The sequence below is a fragment of the Micrasema longulum genome, unplaced genomic scaffold, assembly GCF_059751315.1.
Source record: "Micrasema longulum isolate JH-2025_06_02 unplaced genomic scaffold, ASM5975131v1 h1tg002080l, whole genome shotgun sequence".
NCBI lineage: Eukaryota > Metazoa > Arthropoda > Insecta > Trichoptera > Brachycentridae > Micrasema > Micrasema longulum.
The window spans coordinates 232,945-250,702 of record NW_028279247.1 but is presented as its reverse complement, the minus strand read 5'-3'; the positions used below and the strand labels follow the sequence as shown (position 1 = coordinate 250,702).

The 17,758-nt window shown below is 32.1% G+C and overlaps 1 protein-coding gene across 1 annotated transcript; it reads left to right on the top strand.

Moving 5' to 3' along the window:
* Window positions 1-258: 258 nt before the first annotated feature.
* LOC148273095 (protein Atg16l2-like) lies at window positions 259-15,173 on the top strand. Its single transcript, XM_088239154.1, has 5 exons — window positions 259-317; window positions 7,572-7,746; window positions 8,767-8,872; window positions 13,446-13,588; window positions 14,272-15,173. The coding sequence occupies exons 1-5, from the start codon at window positions 289-291 to the stop codon at window positions 14,374-14,376; spliced, it is 558 nt and encodes a 185-aa protein (XP_088095280.1). The 5' UTR covers window positions 259-288; the 3' UTR covers window positions 14,377-15,173.
* Window positions 15,174-17,758: the final 2,585 nt, after the last annotated feature.

The window sequence follows — 17,758 nt, the reverse complement described above, 5'->3', positions numbered from 1 at the left end:
TTGCGTGTTTGCATTTTATTTCCACCCCATTTAAAATTAAGCTAGTGTTATAAATATACAAACGAATTTAATTAAGTTAATGCTGTAAAATTTGTGATTACTGTAGTGAATTATATGATCATCCCTTATTAATTAATCGATTGAATGAATATTTAACAAAAACCTAATTAGCTTATATGAGGACTATGGTCTAGACTATTTTCTATGTAGTGATATGATTAGTGGCTATCTTCTTTTGGATTTTGTGTGTCTAATTTCAGCAGGACAAGCAAACCAACTGCCTTTTTAATGAACACCTTCAGTAGGGTCAGTTTTGGGTAAGTTCCTGTCACAATGCCCAGTGATCATTATACACACTCCACACACACTTACTCTTTTTGCAAAACCATCAAATTCATTTCTACAAACAAAATCAATAAACAGTTGCAGATTGTGAATTCTCCGTGTACCTTTTGTCACTGGGACAGTTCTTAATCATACCGAATAAGGAATATCATTAAAAAATTTAAAGGAAATCATACCCCAGAAAAAAAAAACCCTTAGGTTTAAATATTTACCATTTTTACTCACTAGATTTAATCTCAAATACATTTTAAAATATCTATAACATCAACAGCAGATTTAATGCAATTTACATAGCTAAAAAAATGCTCTGGCTTTAATATACAAAAAAAAACATTTAAAATTAACTATTGTAAATTATTTGAAGTATTTATGACTTCTAGCTAAATTGTGCAGGAAAATACTAAAAAATATCAAAATTAATTGCTTTTATTTTTCTAAACTTTATAATATTTCAATATAATTATTCTAACACAGTATTTTCAAGATCTTCATACCAATTTTTATTTTCTTTGAAGGCATCTAAAATTTTGTCAGTTATGTCTTGGTGGTGGCGAACTAACACATTTATTTTTTTCATATTAAAAATGTGCGAGTACAATGTTGACATTGGATACATGTTTGACATATGTTTGTCACATGTTCGATATGTGTTTGTCACATGTTTGACAGAAATAAAGCTCTATAATAACCATCTATCATAAACTTCCGATATCCTCATGATAGTCAGTACTTTCTCTCACTCTCACCTCTAAACTGAGCAAGTAGGTACACTAGACATAATAATTATAAGAAAAATGATCACTGATCTGTTGGTATTATTTTTGGCATGGTTGTATAGCAGTTTGCTTGGGTTGCTGAAATTTACTGCACGTTTCGTCTTGTTTGCTTTGCTTGCCAAAGCTAGGCTAATTAACCAATCAATTAAATAATATTATATTGTATATATACCTTTGAGGAAACTTATGATGATACCTTAATCTGTTGTTTTTTTTCATCGACAATGTCTATCTAGCGCTGGATTTAACTCTCAAGGAACTTCATTGAGATTTATGGATACATCAATAGGAATAGAAAACCTCTTTGAGATGGAAATATTCATTTACAAGGCTTTCATTCACAAAAATAAACAGTTTTAAAAATAGGAGAAATACAAATAGATGTTTAAACGATAGACAGAACGATTAATGTTCATTTTTTATTTAAAAAATAAAATATTTGCATTCTTATGATTTACCCAAATAGTTTAACGTAAATACCTATACATCAATATTCCTTCTCAAAGAGGTTCTCCGTCTGTGTCAAGATATCTCGTGGTTTTATTCACATCAAATTGATATGTTTCATATCGATCAATCGGCATACCAATGTTCCCGTCTGGCATATTATTAAATGTACATATGCAATTTTTTTTATGGCAAGATAAATGTATTAGGTATGTAATAATAATGATTACTGTTATCCTTGTTATTTATAAGGGAATTATGACACACATTGTGTTCCATATGCACCATTATTGAGTGAAAATCAAATAAGATTAAGCTCAACTATGAATTTTATGATGATCTAAAGCTATGGTTTCCTAAGAGAGCGATGCTGTCATCTAGCATCCTACATGTGGCGGCGGATGATGTCATTGAAATGTCTGTACAGATCAATGACTATGGGTTCTTAGAGAGCGTTGATGCCGCCATTTGCAGGATGGCCTGTCACAGTGGTACAAACTGTCTTCGAACAGTTTTTTCTCTAGTAGAGAGAGGTTAACATACTTGCATGTCAAAGCTGTCAAAATTAATGCAAACGTGATTGAAATTTTGGTTGATTTTGTAAGAAATCATGAAGTTTTATGTAATGTGAAGAGCGAAAATCCCAGTAAAAACAAAGTTTGTGGAGAAATATCAGAACAACTTAGATATTGTTTTCTTATTTCTAAACATTTATTTTAATTACATTATTTCTACATAATCGGTTTCTACATTATGACTACTGAAAAATGTGCCAGATCACGGGCATTTATTCCAGCGCAAATTTTTGACAGATAAGCTGTCACGGCAGCCAGATAACGACACTGCTTTCTCTAAGTTTACATCTCTAGACACCTTTAAGATAGCCATCTTATTACACCCACGGTATATTACGACCGCTAGATAATGGCACCGCTATCCTAGGAAACCATGGCTTAAGTTATTTCTTTATACAGGCATGTCCAGTTTTTTTTCCACATATTTAATCATTGTCAGAATTATTTTGTTCCTATTTATTTATTTTTTTAATATTTTAATAAATTCAAATCGATAGCATGAAATTTTATATAGTGTCTGATTTGGTGTTCATGAAGTTTTATTTGATAGTACAATGGTTAGCACATTGGATTCTCGTGCATCAGGTTTGATTCCTGACAGTCAACACGCTTTAAAAAGTAAATTAGAAATTGAAAAGTAAATTTTTCCTCCCTTGATATATTTTATTAAAAATTTTCTAATTTTTTATTTTTATTAGAACTACTTTTATAAAATATGTTTCACTATCTCGTTATTCTCCTGTCTCTATTTTTCATTGGCATTTTAAGGGTAATCTCCTCAACAGAATCCCTCCTTTTTCCTATTTTATCCTAATCTTTTATCCTATTTTTTTCTTATCCTTTTCATCCCTCCTAAACGTTTGGGAAAAAAATCATTATTATTTAACTTAACTCTCTCCTATGATATTTTCAATATTTTTATGTACTCGTACATATTTTTTATATGTTATTTAGTGTGTTTACAAAAAGTATTATATAGTTGTAAAAAACTTTAATTGGACTCATACATTATATTATTTCTGTTGTTTTTCCAAATCTTTTTTTTTTAAATTGGTTTTTTTCGATAAATCTGTCATTTATGACCAATATAAAACCTTTAAAAGTTATTGTTTTCTAATTGGTGTGCACAATCCAATATTTAAATCTGTGTTTAATAATACATCTGAGTGCTCATCATTGTAATTTTGTTTATTACTGGGTGAATTATTGCTATGGTATAATAATTTTTCGTATTTTATTTTTTTTTTTTCTTTAAAACACATGTAGCAGCCGAATTGTCATTTTAGCCAGAATACATATTGGCTAGCCAAATTACAAAACAGCTCCGTATCGTAAAAGAGCCAATTGACAATTAGTTGTATTGGATTATGGCTGAACAAGCATACGCCACATTGAATGGTATATTTTTTCATTCATTCCAGCTGACCCGAGAATTAGCCATAATGCTTAATTCTTTTTCCTATCACTTAAGGCGTTGCATGTCACGTCATTTTCACTAAGTAAAGATGGCGTCATGCAGCACAACTGTACTGCAAATATTATCGTTATAATGTGTGAGTGTTCATTGTGTCGAATCTCCAAGTTCAAACTGTGAGCTTGATGTTTTGGATAGCTCAGCCGAAATCAAATGAGGGTTATCACTAGAGCCCTTACAGGGCACTGCAAATTGAACAAACACCTTGCTAGATTGAACCTTTCCGAAACTTCTAGATCTAGCTTCTGCAGTGCAGATGAGGAAACACCTGTACACATTCTATGTGCATGTGATGCTTTACATCTTAAAAGGAGCCTCATCCTCGGGGGACCACTGGTTAAACCAGAGGATGTTAAAGAGCTTGCCCCCTGCCTAATAGCCCGATACTTTATTTTACCCGAGATTTAGCAAAATGTAAATTCTCGCCTTCCACACAGCAGCCACGCTCTTTATAGGCCTGGGCTTGGAGGGCGGGAACTATTCACGGGAACCCCTCACAATAGATCTTCACAGGTCGCAGTAACGTCAGGAGCTTGCATAGCTCTGACCCCCACCACCAAGAATAAGAATAACGTTTCGGAAGTGTGAAAGATTTATTTTATGAAAAATTGAAGTTCTGTGATTTTTTATTTGTTAATAGAATATCCAACAGCCAAAAAAAAAATTTTAAATTTATGTATCGTATTCTCATCGCTATAATTTTTTAAAGTTTTGTAATTTTGAAATTTTTCCACTTGTGAAGTCACCAGTTCTCATCAGTAAGTTACATCTAAAAGCAGAGCTCCGTACCTATCAAAATATATTAAACACTGAAAAAACGGCTTCCTGAAAACCAGAAATCTATCACATCATGTAAACGCTGTAATTGATTGGTTGATTCACAAGAACTTGTGACGTCGTTCAAAGTAGTTTATTTATTTTTATCCATTTTTATTAATTCTTTCATTTATTTTTGGGAAACTTCGCCACATTATTAAATGCTCTCATTTTCACCGCGCGTAAGAACTTTTTTGATATCGATTTCCCTTAAAACTGAACTTCCTCATTCAATCTAACCTAACCTAACTCTCTCCAAATGATCTAAAATCTTTGCCAATTTACATAGTGGCTAAATGCAGCTTGCCAAATCGTGAAATGCTAAGTTTTGACTATATGGATACACATTAGTAGCCCTCAACAATATGGAGCCGTTTGTAATTTAGCTAAAATACTACACATACTTGCTCTCTTTTTATCATTATGATTCTATTTCATTTTTACTTCAATTTTTACTTCAATACTGTTTTGAATATTTTGTGATTGTAAAATCTACCATTCCAATATTTTTTTCTAATTATTGTACATAAACTATTTTTGAAGTTATAAGTATCATAATTATTATAATATCATGTTATGGATAAAGATATTTTTATGAAATCAATAGCTTTTACCTTAACAGTTCTTAACAAATCTGCCATGCATAATTTTTTTAAACTCATGAAGGTATCACTCATTATATTTTTCACATATTGGGTTTTATTTGGATTGTCAGGAGATACAATGTCATTCAGCTTATTTGTTTTTTTTCAAATCAGAAAGCAATCATTCTACAATGTTGTAACATCTTACACACAAAAAAATATTAGAATTATAAACAAATAACTTCTTGTGTTTTCAGTACGTTATTTGATTAATTGTTATACCAATACTTACATGTTATATGTTTTTAGAAAGGCAAAAAATATGCCTATCAAATGTAAATTTCATTATGTAATTTATATTTGAGGCACTAACTTTCTAGTTATTCATTAAAAAAACATAAATATACAACAATTTTGTTTTTAACCACTTATTTTTATTTTTTCTACTGACCGCTTTCAAAGCTACACAAGCTTCTTTGTCAAAGTATACTTACCTAATGAATCTTATCCTATTTTATTTTAACAGTCAAACAAAACATATGGAGCTGATAAATCAAGTATTTTTGTCATGTCGCTCTTGTAAAGCTGGGAATTGTAAATTGATATAGATTTGATCTTTAAAACTAGACAAGAGTGGACTAAAGGAAATATTGTTTATTTAGTTTTTTTCTTACTATGAATCGCTTTTTAATTTTCAAGTTGTCTAATTTTAATATTTTATTTTCAACATGAAGAAAATGTCATAAATGATAATTGTCACTGAAATTAGGACACCTGTTTTTATAAGGCACCCAAAAAAGTGAGTTAGTCATAAGTGTTGAAAATATTTATGGTTGTACAAAGAAACCCTTATTAAATCCAACCAAAAATATCTCTTACCGACATTCGGTTTGTTAATTCTTTTTATTTATATCACATTAATCATTTTTGTAGCTTGGGTTTTGGGGAAAACGCCAAATCATTATAATCATAATACTTGTACATAATCATAATCTTGGATTAAATATTTAAGTGATGTAGCACACGCTTCAATCCCCATACATTTTTTCACATACTAGTATATATATCCTAGTCGATTATCGACTCCTCTAACATATGAAATAGGCTTGCATATTCCTTTATTATTATTTTAGTGATGCCCCTCTGATATCACGTCAGCCACCCGCTCCTACCTTATGCCCCACAAGACCCCTAAATTTGTCATCTCCTCTTGATTTTGGCCTTTATAAATCAGATTCCTAGCTCTAAAAGTCAGAGTAATCCGGATCGTCTTTTAATCTTTTTGCTTACCTATCTTGTTACTCTTTGATAAAGACACCTACTCAAGGCTCTCCTGGCAAACCAGCTTGCTTTCCTTGTTTGGAACGCTTTGGTACTAGACTACGCCTTGGCTCTCACCCCGTACAATCTTGTTATACTGATCTGCTTCTGCTTACCTAGTCGCTTACCTTATTTGGTTCAGCCAGGTACTTGTCCAAACATGTACTTTTATTGATCCAGATCATAGTAGTCAATCCCTAGTACCTTCTCAGTTAAGTTCGAATGCTGGCTCTTAGGCCCTCTTACAGACTTCTGAATACGGTGCGAGACATCAGGGCTGTCCAAAGCACCGCGAGTTTTGGCCAACCAGACACATAACTTACCCCCGTGTCATGAAACTATAACTCCATGCCTCTCAATCTGTGAAGTCAGTGCTTGTCAACCCGCGTAACCTGCGATATTGTATTTCTTTAATTTACTAGTGCTTGCTTGTACTGTATGTTATGTGTGAACTATATCAACAAACATATTGGAAATATAACCAGATTTATTATATATATATATTTTAGTATCTATTTTAAACTTTCGTACAAGGTTCATTGGCAAGTAAACTGTTCTTGATCCATATATTTCTTCCAGCCAATCAAAAACTGCACTTTTATTTGTGTTTTATTATAAATTGCATTTCATTGCATTTCCCCCACTTTAAAAGAAACGATTAAACTGAGCCCGAGCTCGTACTTAATATTTATTAACACTTTTTATATACAAATGTGAAATGTTATGTGCTAACATTGCAGGTAAAAATAAAAATATTATAGTATGAATTTGGCCTAGGAGAATATTCATTTTCTACACAAATATCAAATAGAGCAAATTTTTACTAAAAGTGTCCAGAAAGAATTCCACCACTGTATATTGCCTTAAGGCAATTTCTGACTACCTACCCAAACCATTCAATATGATAAAACAGGCAGTTAATACATATCATATTGTATAATGTTGTAATTATTTTCTTTAAAAAAAGTCAATTAAAAATGAATTGAAATATAGGCTTTACTACAAGGAGAAAAGTGAAAAGTGTATTAAAACGTGTTTTATTATTTTAAGACAATTTCTCGTATTCACATTGTCTATTTTATGTTTGTTATGAGTTATTTTAGAGATATTAATATTATTCTTAACAAACTGTTACACATATTTATCTCTGCATAGGAACCTACTTTAATTTTGCATATTACGTTTTTTCACATTCCCTCCAAAATGCATCATGTTTTGCTTATCTGTTTTTTAGAATTCGCGGTGAACGGATGAGAAGAGAACTAGAGGAGGCTGTAAAAGACGCGGGAGCTGCAAGTGGTGGTAGTATAGATGAAGGAGGGGGTAGCCCTACCCCCTTCCAGATGTTACTCCCTCCCCTCACAAATTTCCACATTGGAGAATTACCGAGCAAAGTTGCATTAAAATTCGTAAGTTCATTGTATTAGTAAATGTTTCTTTTTAAAAATATATCAATTGGAGACAGGAATAAAAAGCAGAGATATCTAGGGTTGAAATTTAGTAAACAGTATTGTTAATGATAATAAACCACCTTCATCCACAGCCAAATCGGTTTTCTGTTACTTTTTATCACTGTCATATTGACACACATAGACCTGCCCTGAGCCCTCAAAAATTATGACACTTAACTCATGCCCAACGCGTATTTAGTCGTTCTTCGACTGCCAGCCAGGCGTGACGTTCAGAATCTAAACCAAAATGCCTGCTGGTGTTATGAAAACGTGTAAAAACCTTTCGGATAAACATTGTGAAAAGGATTATGTAACTTTTCATTGGTACATATTTGTTCATTGGTGATTATCAAAGACTAAAACTATTAATACACAAATATAAATATTATTTTTTGTAAACGTCAAATTACGCCTAGCGGCGCAATTGCGAAGCTCTTCTGGCTTGCAGGTTTGCTCTGATAAGAATACGATTTTAAAATATAAAATATTAGATAGAAAATACATATATTCTGTTTATTTACCTAAAAATTTTAAGATCTCTCAGGCTAATGTCTGGTAAAATTATGTACAATAAATGTACAGATGTCAAGATCCGTACATTATGTAAGGCTGAGATAAGCATTATCGACAAAATCAAAAAGGGAGATCTGCGTTGGTTAGGACATGTAGAGCGAATGAACACCGAAAGTACGGCTAAAAGATGTACGGTGTGAATGTTGTTGGATGCAGAAATAGAGGAAGACAAAAGTCGGTATAATCGACGCGCGTGCATGAGAAGATGTATAAATGAAGAGGAATGGAGATCTGTAGGTGAAGACAGATTGATATGGCGTTCTATCCTTTATGTCACCCTTACGGAGAAACGGTGTGATGATTTGTAGTTGATGTTACAATTAAATTGTATTTATATTTTACTCATATATTTTATTTGTGTTTAGTTATAAATTATGTAAAAACAATTTGTCTTTTTTTTTTAAGGATGCTCACGACTCGGAAGTAAATGCAGTAAAATTTAGTCCAACTGATAGATTAGTAGCAACTGGAGGAGCCGATAGAAAACTTAAACTGTGGGACCTTTCCAATGGTAAACCATTTTCTTTGCCTCATACTCAATTGAAATATATTTATATTATGTATCTTTTTTGGGTGATACCGTGTATGTTGGATTTGATCCGATGTTTCGGCTGCCATTGCAGGAGCCATCTTCAGGGAAAACTGTGTGTTTTATAGAGAAATAAATGTGTTTATGTACTAGTTATTTGTACCGTGTCACAGTCAGCAGTAGGCACATTTCTAGTTTTGTAGGAAAGAATAATTATCTTTATGTACTAGTAATTTGTACCGTGTCGCAGTCGGCAGTACGCACATTACTATTGGTTTTTGTCATATGTAGGGCTGGGAACCATGTTGAATTTAATGATAAAGTGTATATTGGACAAACAGGGCGCACAGCAAAGAAGAGAATTGACGAACACAAAAGAGCGTGTAAACTTGGGCACCCAGACAAATCCGCAATAGCGGAACACTTTATAGACACAGGACATTTTTTCGCCTTTGAACCAAGAATTCTACATAAACCTAGTAATTATAGTGCACGAATAATAAAAGAGGCAATCGAAATACACAGACATCCAAATAATATAAACAAAGACGACGGGCTTTCCTACAAAACTATTGACCAATCTCAGATGACCATAATAGCCGATTATAAAAGCATGTTGCATAAGCCATTCCTAAAACTTAAATTGTAATATTGTTTGTTATATCAAATTTTAGAAGTTCAGGACTATCGAAAATTTGATAAAACAAATATTTTCTTGTGTGCTGTAAAAATTGGAGCATCAAATTGTAAGGCCAAGTTTCTTGAAAATGTATGAAAAAAATATTTCAAATGTTTAAATTTGTTGCAACAGAGAAGGAAAATTTTTTAAGAAGGGAGTATGGAAATCTAGGCATTTACAGGGTTTATGACCTGTCATTGTAGCATTCACATTCTTCCAATATTTACACATCACATTTCCTCAACTTTTCCATCTTTTGACTTTTGTTAAGAAAAAAGCTGAAACCTTTATCATGTGAGTGTGGTTCATCTGGCTGAACCAATTCACCCACCAGGCAATGCCTGTGTCCACAAACCAGCCAATGACTGGTCATAAGGCCTGTTAATGCCTAGACTTCCATATTCTCTACTCAAAATGTTTTCCCTTTCAGTTACAACAAATTTAGATCTAAATAACTCCCTAAGGAGGAAATCCAGCCTGTCTACATACATTTGGACATACTAAAAACATAGTTTAATTTTTTTTTTCACCACAACAGGCCAGGAGGCCCAATTACAGTGGTGAATTACATCACAGAATACCCAGGCTTGAGAAAAATCACATTTAATTTTTGTGTTCTTACCGGGAATCGAACCAGAAACCTTCCGTGTGTGAGTCGAGCATCTTGACCACCACACCACGGAGGCCGCCGTTGTTGATTAATAAAAACAAACTATTTTAAACGGCGTCACTTTTTCTTCCGAATCGACTAATGATAGTGTTGTAATAAAATTCCGGTTTTCGGGAAGCCAATTCACCCATCAGCAAAACTCACTAAAGAAAACTTGTGACATCACACACAAAGTAATTTCAAAGTTATAAAGCTTTTGAAAACCATAACGCTAATAATACGATACATGCAAACATAAAAATTAAAAAAATAGTTTAGTTTGATAGCATTTTAACAAATAATAAATTAAAAACAACTTTAAACTTCCTCATTAGCATACCATATTATAGAATTGAATTCAAACATCTAGGCAACTCATCCTTACAAGGATCCTTCGTAAAATAATAATGCAATGCACCCTTTTTACAATTTCTCGAGCAGATCCTCGAGATCCATCGACAGGATTTATATAATTAATTCATGTACCAACAAGTGTGACACATGAGGCAAACACTTGTATCGACCACATTTTTGCTAAAACAATTAACCCCAATGTATCTTCTGTGCTTTGCACCTCTATTACTGATCATTACACCACCGCAGTTGGCATTAAAACCACTTTTCACCACCCAAAAAAGTCAATAACTCATCAAACTACAATTTTTTAGTTCCATAATTTTTTAAAGATTATCGTATTTTTATATACAGTCGAACTTGGTTATAACCATCACGGAAATATTGAGATATCGGATATCATGAGGAAACATTAGTTTGTAGTTTTCTCCATACATTTATTCACTTTTATAACGAGCATCTTCTCGGACATACCGAACAAAAATCTTGTCAACAGCTGAGCAAAAACTCCTCAATTGTTTAAAAACAGCATTGTTGAAATAAGAACCCAAGTAATAAAATCTCAATGAGGAACTAAGTTATTACCGATGCCGCTGGTCGTTGAGATTGGTTTTCATTTATGATACTATGTAAGTGTCTAAGTACTTAAGTGGTGTTTTGGCCGACATCATTGACAAAGTATCACACATATGATTGGAATTGCGTGTAAAAAATCCAAGCTTTGTGAACTTAGTAAGCGCAGGCTCGGCACCTCATTACAATTCACAACTTCTTTTGTAGTTTTACATTTATTTTTATTTGAATAATTAGTCATAAAGCATACAAGATGGTATTTCAAATTAATAAAGTCAGTGGCTGGTTTATTTTCAGACAGTACGTAATTAAAAATATTTATTTAACGTTTGTGCTACATAAATATTATGCGCCAACTTATTTCTATAGGTAATATCTTCCAGCTAATCAAAAACAGACTGGTGTAAGTTGGTCAGAGTTTGTACTTGACAATTTCATATCTGTTTATTTAGTGCTGAAAATAGCAGATAATAATAAGTAGAACACTTTTTTGAAAACTAATTAACTTGATTAACAACAATAAACTTGGACATGCTGGTATAGAAATAAATTATTACAAATATAATTTTACAATAAATCAAATACATTAATTTCATTTTTATTGAGGTTTGCTTCCATTGATGAGGTTAACAAGATCCCCTAGAGAAACACCATCCATGACCTTGTTGGCTTGCATTACAAAATAATCATCGACCTGGTCAGTGATAAGGTCAGAGTAGGAATTGAAAAAGTCCGCAGCGAGGTCAGCGAGCAGAGCGTTGATCACATTGTCGATGTCTCCACCTCCAAGCATACCAGTTGTTTCAGACTAAATAAATAAAATACCAAAAAGCTATTTTTAATATTAAACCAATTAGAAAAAAATAGTTTTAAAATAATTTGTTTTCTAAATATAATTTTTATTCCAATTGGAGCTTATATGGATAGATCAGCCCTATGCTGTTGGAGGGTATTATGAAATTTTACATTGAAAAAACATATTTTTACATTTTATGAATGACATTCTCGTTTCTGGGGTTTTTTTACAGTGTTTTTTTTTTATGTTCTATGGTCAATGCATAATGAACATTAGGAGTAGGTGATGTCAGATAAGTTAAAACCTAACCCTTGAATTATAAGCGTGACTACTAACAAGCAGAAATGTTTTTTTTAATTTGCGAAAAAGTGGCAATTATTTGCAAAATAGAACGTGGCACGAAATATGTTGAAGTGTGTAAAAAGTTTTCTCTATCCTTGTCACATTGTCAACAATGTGAAAAAATACAAACGTTCATTTATCCATTTGCAAAAATGACGAAATTGAGATTATTGACTTTTTGACATTGTATAAGCATAATGCTTGACTGGTAAAAATGCCAAGTCGATACGACACTCTGAAAAGAATTTAATTTGTAAAATATGTGACCATTTGATAGAAGCTCACTGATTTTAGACAAGTAAAACTGACCAACTCACATAGTCACTTTTATTAGTAAATTTAAGATACAAAGAATTGACTAAGTAAGAGTTAGTCAATTTTACTTGAACTGATGTCACCAGTGAAGAGTTAGTTAGAGTTAGTAGTTAGTAGTTAGTAAGTTAGTATTCGTTTTATATTTTACAGATACGGTTTTTTGTATAAAAAGTTCATTAATAAAATTTATTCTTTAGATTATTACGTAACACTTCTTAATTATTTGTTCTTTTTCATTTATTTTGTATTTATTAAACCTTCATAAATATAAAAAAATGGATTATTGAAATAAAAAATCTCAAAAACATACATAATTTATAGTTTTAAAAATAAAAAAAATACTACCTCTCTCAATGAACGAAACAAAAATTATTATCTGCCAAATTTCATGACAAATTTACAGGTAAAATTCACTAATTTTTTCAATTCATTTTTTTATTTAAAAGTGATAATGTTTTTTAAACACTTTAATACTTTACATTAAAGTTGAAAGTACCAAAATTACCAACCACCTACTTGAAAAATCTGATCTTTGAGAAGCAATTGAACTCTAGAAAAACACTAAAATGGCTCCCCTGAACATTATTGATTTTGTCACTTGGTCAAATTCACTTGTGTATGCCCACGATATGCAGTATTTTATATTTTTTTTAAAATACTGATACCCTAGAACAGGTATTTACTATTCCCAATGAGAATCAACAGTGCTTTATATGTTTGCTTAGATTTTAATTTTGCTTATTAGTATATTTTTTTACCTTCTTCACAGTTTTTCAAACATAATCCAACAATACTATGCTAATAATAAACGCCGATTTTCGGCACTGAACCGAACTAAATATTTCAGGTGTATGCAAAAGTAGAGGTGTTCTAAACGGGTCCAATGCAGCTGTGATGTCCATAGACTTCGATACCACGGGAACTCTTATATTGGGAGCATCTAATGACTTCGCCACGAGGGTTTGGACAGTCTACGACCAGCGACTAAGGGTAAGTTACATGAACTGTAATTTTACTGCTTTTTGGGAACCGTGAATTATACTCTTTGTCTTTGTAATAACCTCAAACGATCATTGTTATGAATATGAATATGTATTGTAAGTGTAAAAGTATAAAATATATACATAGACAGAAATAGTATGTTAAAATATCAAATAAATTTTATGATTTGAACCACATGCTCTTTTTCATTTTTATCGTTCGGCATCGTGTATAAATGTTGACATATTCATCCCGTATCTGTTCCGGATATGTTCGTATATGTTCCGGACCTCAGACAGCGTCAACATAGACGGTTCCACATTCTATCTCTATGTCGAACAATATCACTTCGGACATTGACATTTTTCACATCTCTGAGGGAGTTTTTTGTTACAAGATTCTCTTACTTTATTAACATATTATTCTCAAGATATTATGTTTACCTACGTATTATTTTTAAATTCACCTAATTTTACTGACTTTTTATTATTATTATTTCTATATGTAAGAATTAAGATACGCTATTTTGTAATGTACATATGTATGAATAAATAAAATTGAAAATGTGAAAAAATTCCAAAATTACAAATGTTCCGTACTATCAGTTTTTATTAGTGCTGTAAGTTTTCAATTGAAATATTTAGTAGTATTTTTCTTCATTTTACTATGGTTTAATTTATATTCCTTTTTAGGTTGATCCTGAGCCTATCCTGAACTCCTTACCTATTCCGAAAACCATCACAATTTTACCGCTGTTGGTGTTACAGCAGTCCTTTTCTATCACTAAACTAAATTGATTGTTAAACCTTTACTACTGTAAAACCTGAACCCCTCAAAAACCCTTGCTGCCGTAAAACCCAACCACTGTAAAACCAAAATTATGCTATACCCTAAACGCTGTAAAATCCTTACTACTCTAACCCATACCAATGTGAAACTCATTCCAATCCTCTGTCATATCTTTCCCAGATCAGATTACAGTGGTCTGCAAGAAATTCGACCCGATACCCTTCCTGGTGATTATTATGTAAAATGATCTCCTGAATCCGGTAATGACACCAGTTTTCCCCCATCACCCTCCGCTTTCGGTGGAGGCCCGTCCCCCATATTGTTATCACTTTTTGATCAATTGCAGGGATGAAAATGATAAAGAGAGAGGTGAAAAGTTCGAAAATATGAATTTTTAATTTACAGCTAAAATAATCCTTTTCACCCCTCTAAATAAAGTTCTTGGCCATAAAATTACTATCGAAAAGTGACAAAAATAAGGTGTGGTGGCTCCCCCAAAAATGGTGGGCGATTGGGAAAAATGGGGGCTATATTTGGATTCAGAAAGTCATATTACATAAGAATCAGCAGGAATGGTGTCAAGGTTCGATTTTTTTTTTGCAGAACAGTGCTATTTAGTTAAATAAAACTGCTTTATATGGATCGATATTTTTTTTTCCATTAAATTAATAAAACAATTTTACTTTAAAATAGCATTGAGCGACATAACATCAAGCATATTAATGAAACTGAAGATTTTATTAATTTAAGTTTTTTGTTCTAGTTTTTCATTCCTTTCCAATGTCAAATGAATGAACCATGTTTTTACCAAAATTGTTTGTGTTTTACCATTTATAAGCTTTTTCAGCATTTTTAAAACTATTTATAAATTTTTTATTTTGATTATATCAAAATGCATAAGAAATTTATTGTATTATATTTATGCACTATGCAGTCACTAATAAAAAAAATAAACATTAATTATTTCATTATCTGAATACATGTAAAAAATCGTGCTAGAAAGAGACTAAATTATTTTGCTAATCAAATATTTAATAATGAACTAAAACATAGTTTTTTCACTTTTTTAAGTGATAAATGTTTTTTTTATTGAAAAAAATAATTTGAACAGTGTTTGTGTTACCTTTTAGGAACACTGTTTTTTTTAGGTAAAAATTTAAAGAATGACATTTATCGTTTTTTCTTTAAAGAAATATTTACATTCTTATAAATTACCCAAATAACTCACTATTAGAAAGTGGGAATCAAGTCGGGGCAGAGTGGAATTCGAACCATGGACCGTTGATCCCCTAGTCCGAGATACTAGCCATGAGACCACAACCCGATTCAATCACGGGACCACAATCTATTTATTGATCCTTTAAGTCTAATTCAAGCACATTTCATTCAACCTTTTTTTATTGTACTGTAATTTTTCGTTTATTTTTTCCAATCATTTTTAAAATCATATTTATACTAAAATAATTTCTCAAGAATATCTGTCATGTCTGTACTAAAAGCAGTTAGTACCTTATCGAGGTGAACACACTAAATTCGAACCAATATTCCCACAAGTCGATTCAACGAGAGTGGAAAGAAACAAAACCAGTTTCGCTATCCACAATAGAACTCCAGTCATCCGGATTGACAAATATCCAGATCGTTTTCGGGAAAAAGAATGAAGAAGTTTTTCATTTTCATTTAATTATGCAATCAACTTTACTAGATATGTCTAAGGCTGTAGTCTGGTAAAACGAACGCAAAATTAGGAAATCATACGATTTTGCCATTTTAAAACAAATGTTTTTTTTAATCGTGCAATAATAAAAAATAAGAAAACATGATAAGAAAATACACAATAAAATAAAAGGCAACTTAACTGTTTAATGGTTTGTTATGTTCTACATACGAGTCTAACTTATATGTAACAGTTCTTCAATGTACGCCAGAGGGACTTATTAACTCTAAAGGAATTACAAAAATAAAAATACGATTCCTCTTTCTTCTCTAACTCATATAGTGTTCATGCGGCTCGACTGTGGAATCATCTCCCAACCACCATCAAAAATGTTACTACATTAAATCACGTCTGAAGAAACATCTCCATTCTCTTCTTTAATCTCTCCTCCTTTCCTGTTTCCTCTTTTTTCCTTTTTCCTATTGAGTAATAGTTTTGATTTAAGGTAATTTATAAACAAATACCTACGTTTATTTCTATTTGTATATATATTTAGCTTTTTAAGCTTTATTTTCTATTGAATATGTTCTGTTACTTGAATTATAAAAAAAAACTTTTATTTTCTTGGTTGGTTGAAAGAAATTTCCGTTTAGCAATACGCCCGCCAATGTACAAATAACATTATGTAAAAAAAGTTAAATAAATAAAATGCACCCGAGTACAGCCGAACGTAATCCGACCGCAGGTTTTGGCTGAGCCGATGTTTTGGCCAATTTTGGCTCAAACTCGTTTTACTGTCTGAAACTTCGGTCGGTCACTGCCTACAGGAGGTCCGTCAGAAGGGCCAAATTTTTAAGCATGTAACTGTCGGCTGTTGCTAAATAAAAAAAAAATATCGTTCAACTATGCCCATAACTCTCCACTTATACGGTTAGCTCGTGAATATAATTTGAACTTTCCCCTTATTGATCCGTTTGATTGTAACAAATTAACATTTAAAATGCGCGATTGAAACTAACTTTTTTGTCTTATACGAGGGCGGATTGAAAATGAAGCTACCTAACATATTTTTTTTTCAAAAACCATTTATTTCTCAACATAGTCTCCTTTTACTTCGACAAGAAGTGATATAATTAGTAAGACGATATTCCAACTTTTTAATACCATCTGAATAATACGATTTCGGGAACCTTTTAAAATACGCGTTAGTTTCGGTAATCACTTCTTCGTTTGAGCTGAATCTTTTTCCTGCGAGCCATTTTTTCATGTTTGGAAACAGGAAAAAGTCACTAGGAGCTAGGAGATGATCCACCAATTCGAAGTGTATTTCACGTAATTTTAGCATCGTATCTAATGCTGTGTGAACCGGTGCGTTGTATTAGAGAAAGAGCACTTTTTTCTTCTTTAAATGTGGTCGTGTTTCCTTGATTGCAACATTCAATTGATCCAATAATGCACGATAATACTTTACTGTGATTGTGGATCCTTTTTCAAGATAATCGATGAGCAATATGCCGAGTGCATCCCAAAATACAGTGGCCATAACCTTGCCAGTCGATTTCACTGCCTTTGCCTTCTTCGGAGCACTTCCACCAGCTTCCACCCATTGTTTCGATTGATTTTTGGTTTCAGGTGTATAATGGTGCGCCCACGTTTCATCAACAGTTATTAATCGACACCAAAAATCAACAGGATTACGCTTTATCATGTCCAAACACTGCTGTGAAGTGGTC

Bases quoted from the DNA above. Each gene is read 5' to 3' on its own strand.
- LOC148273095 (XM_088239154.1), top strand. From the start codon at position 289: ATGAACACCTTCAGTAGGGTCAGTTTTGG. The intron at 318-7,571 runs GTAAGTTCCTGT...TCTGTTTTTTAG, and splicing joins TTCAGTAGGGTCAGTTTTGG to AATTCGCGGTGAACGGATGA. The intron at 7,747-8,766 runs GTAAGTTCATTG...TTTTTTTTTAAG, and splicing joins GCAAAGTTGCATTAAAATTC to GATGCTCACGACTCGGAAGT.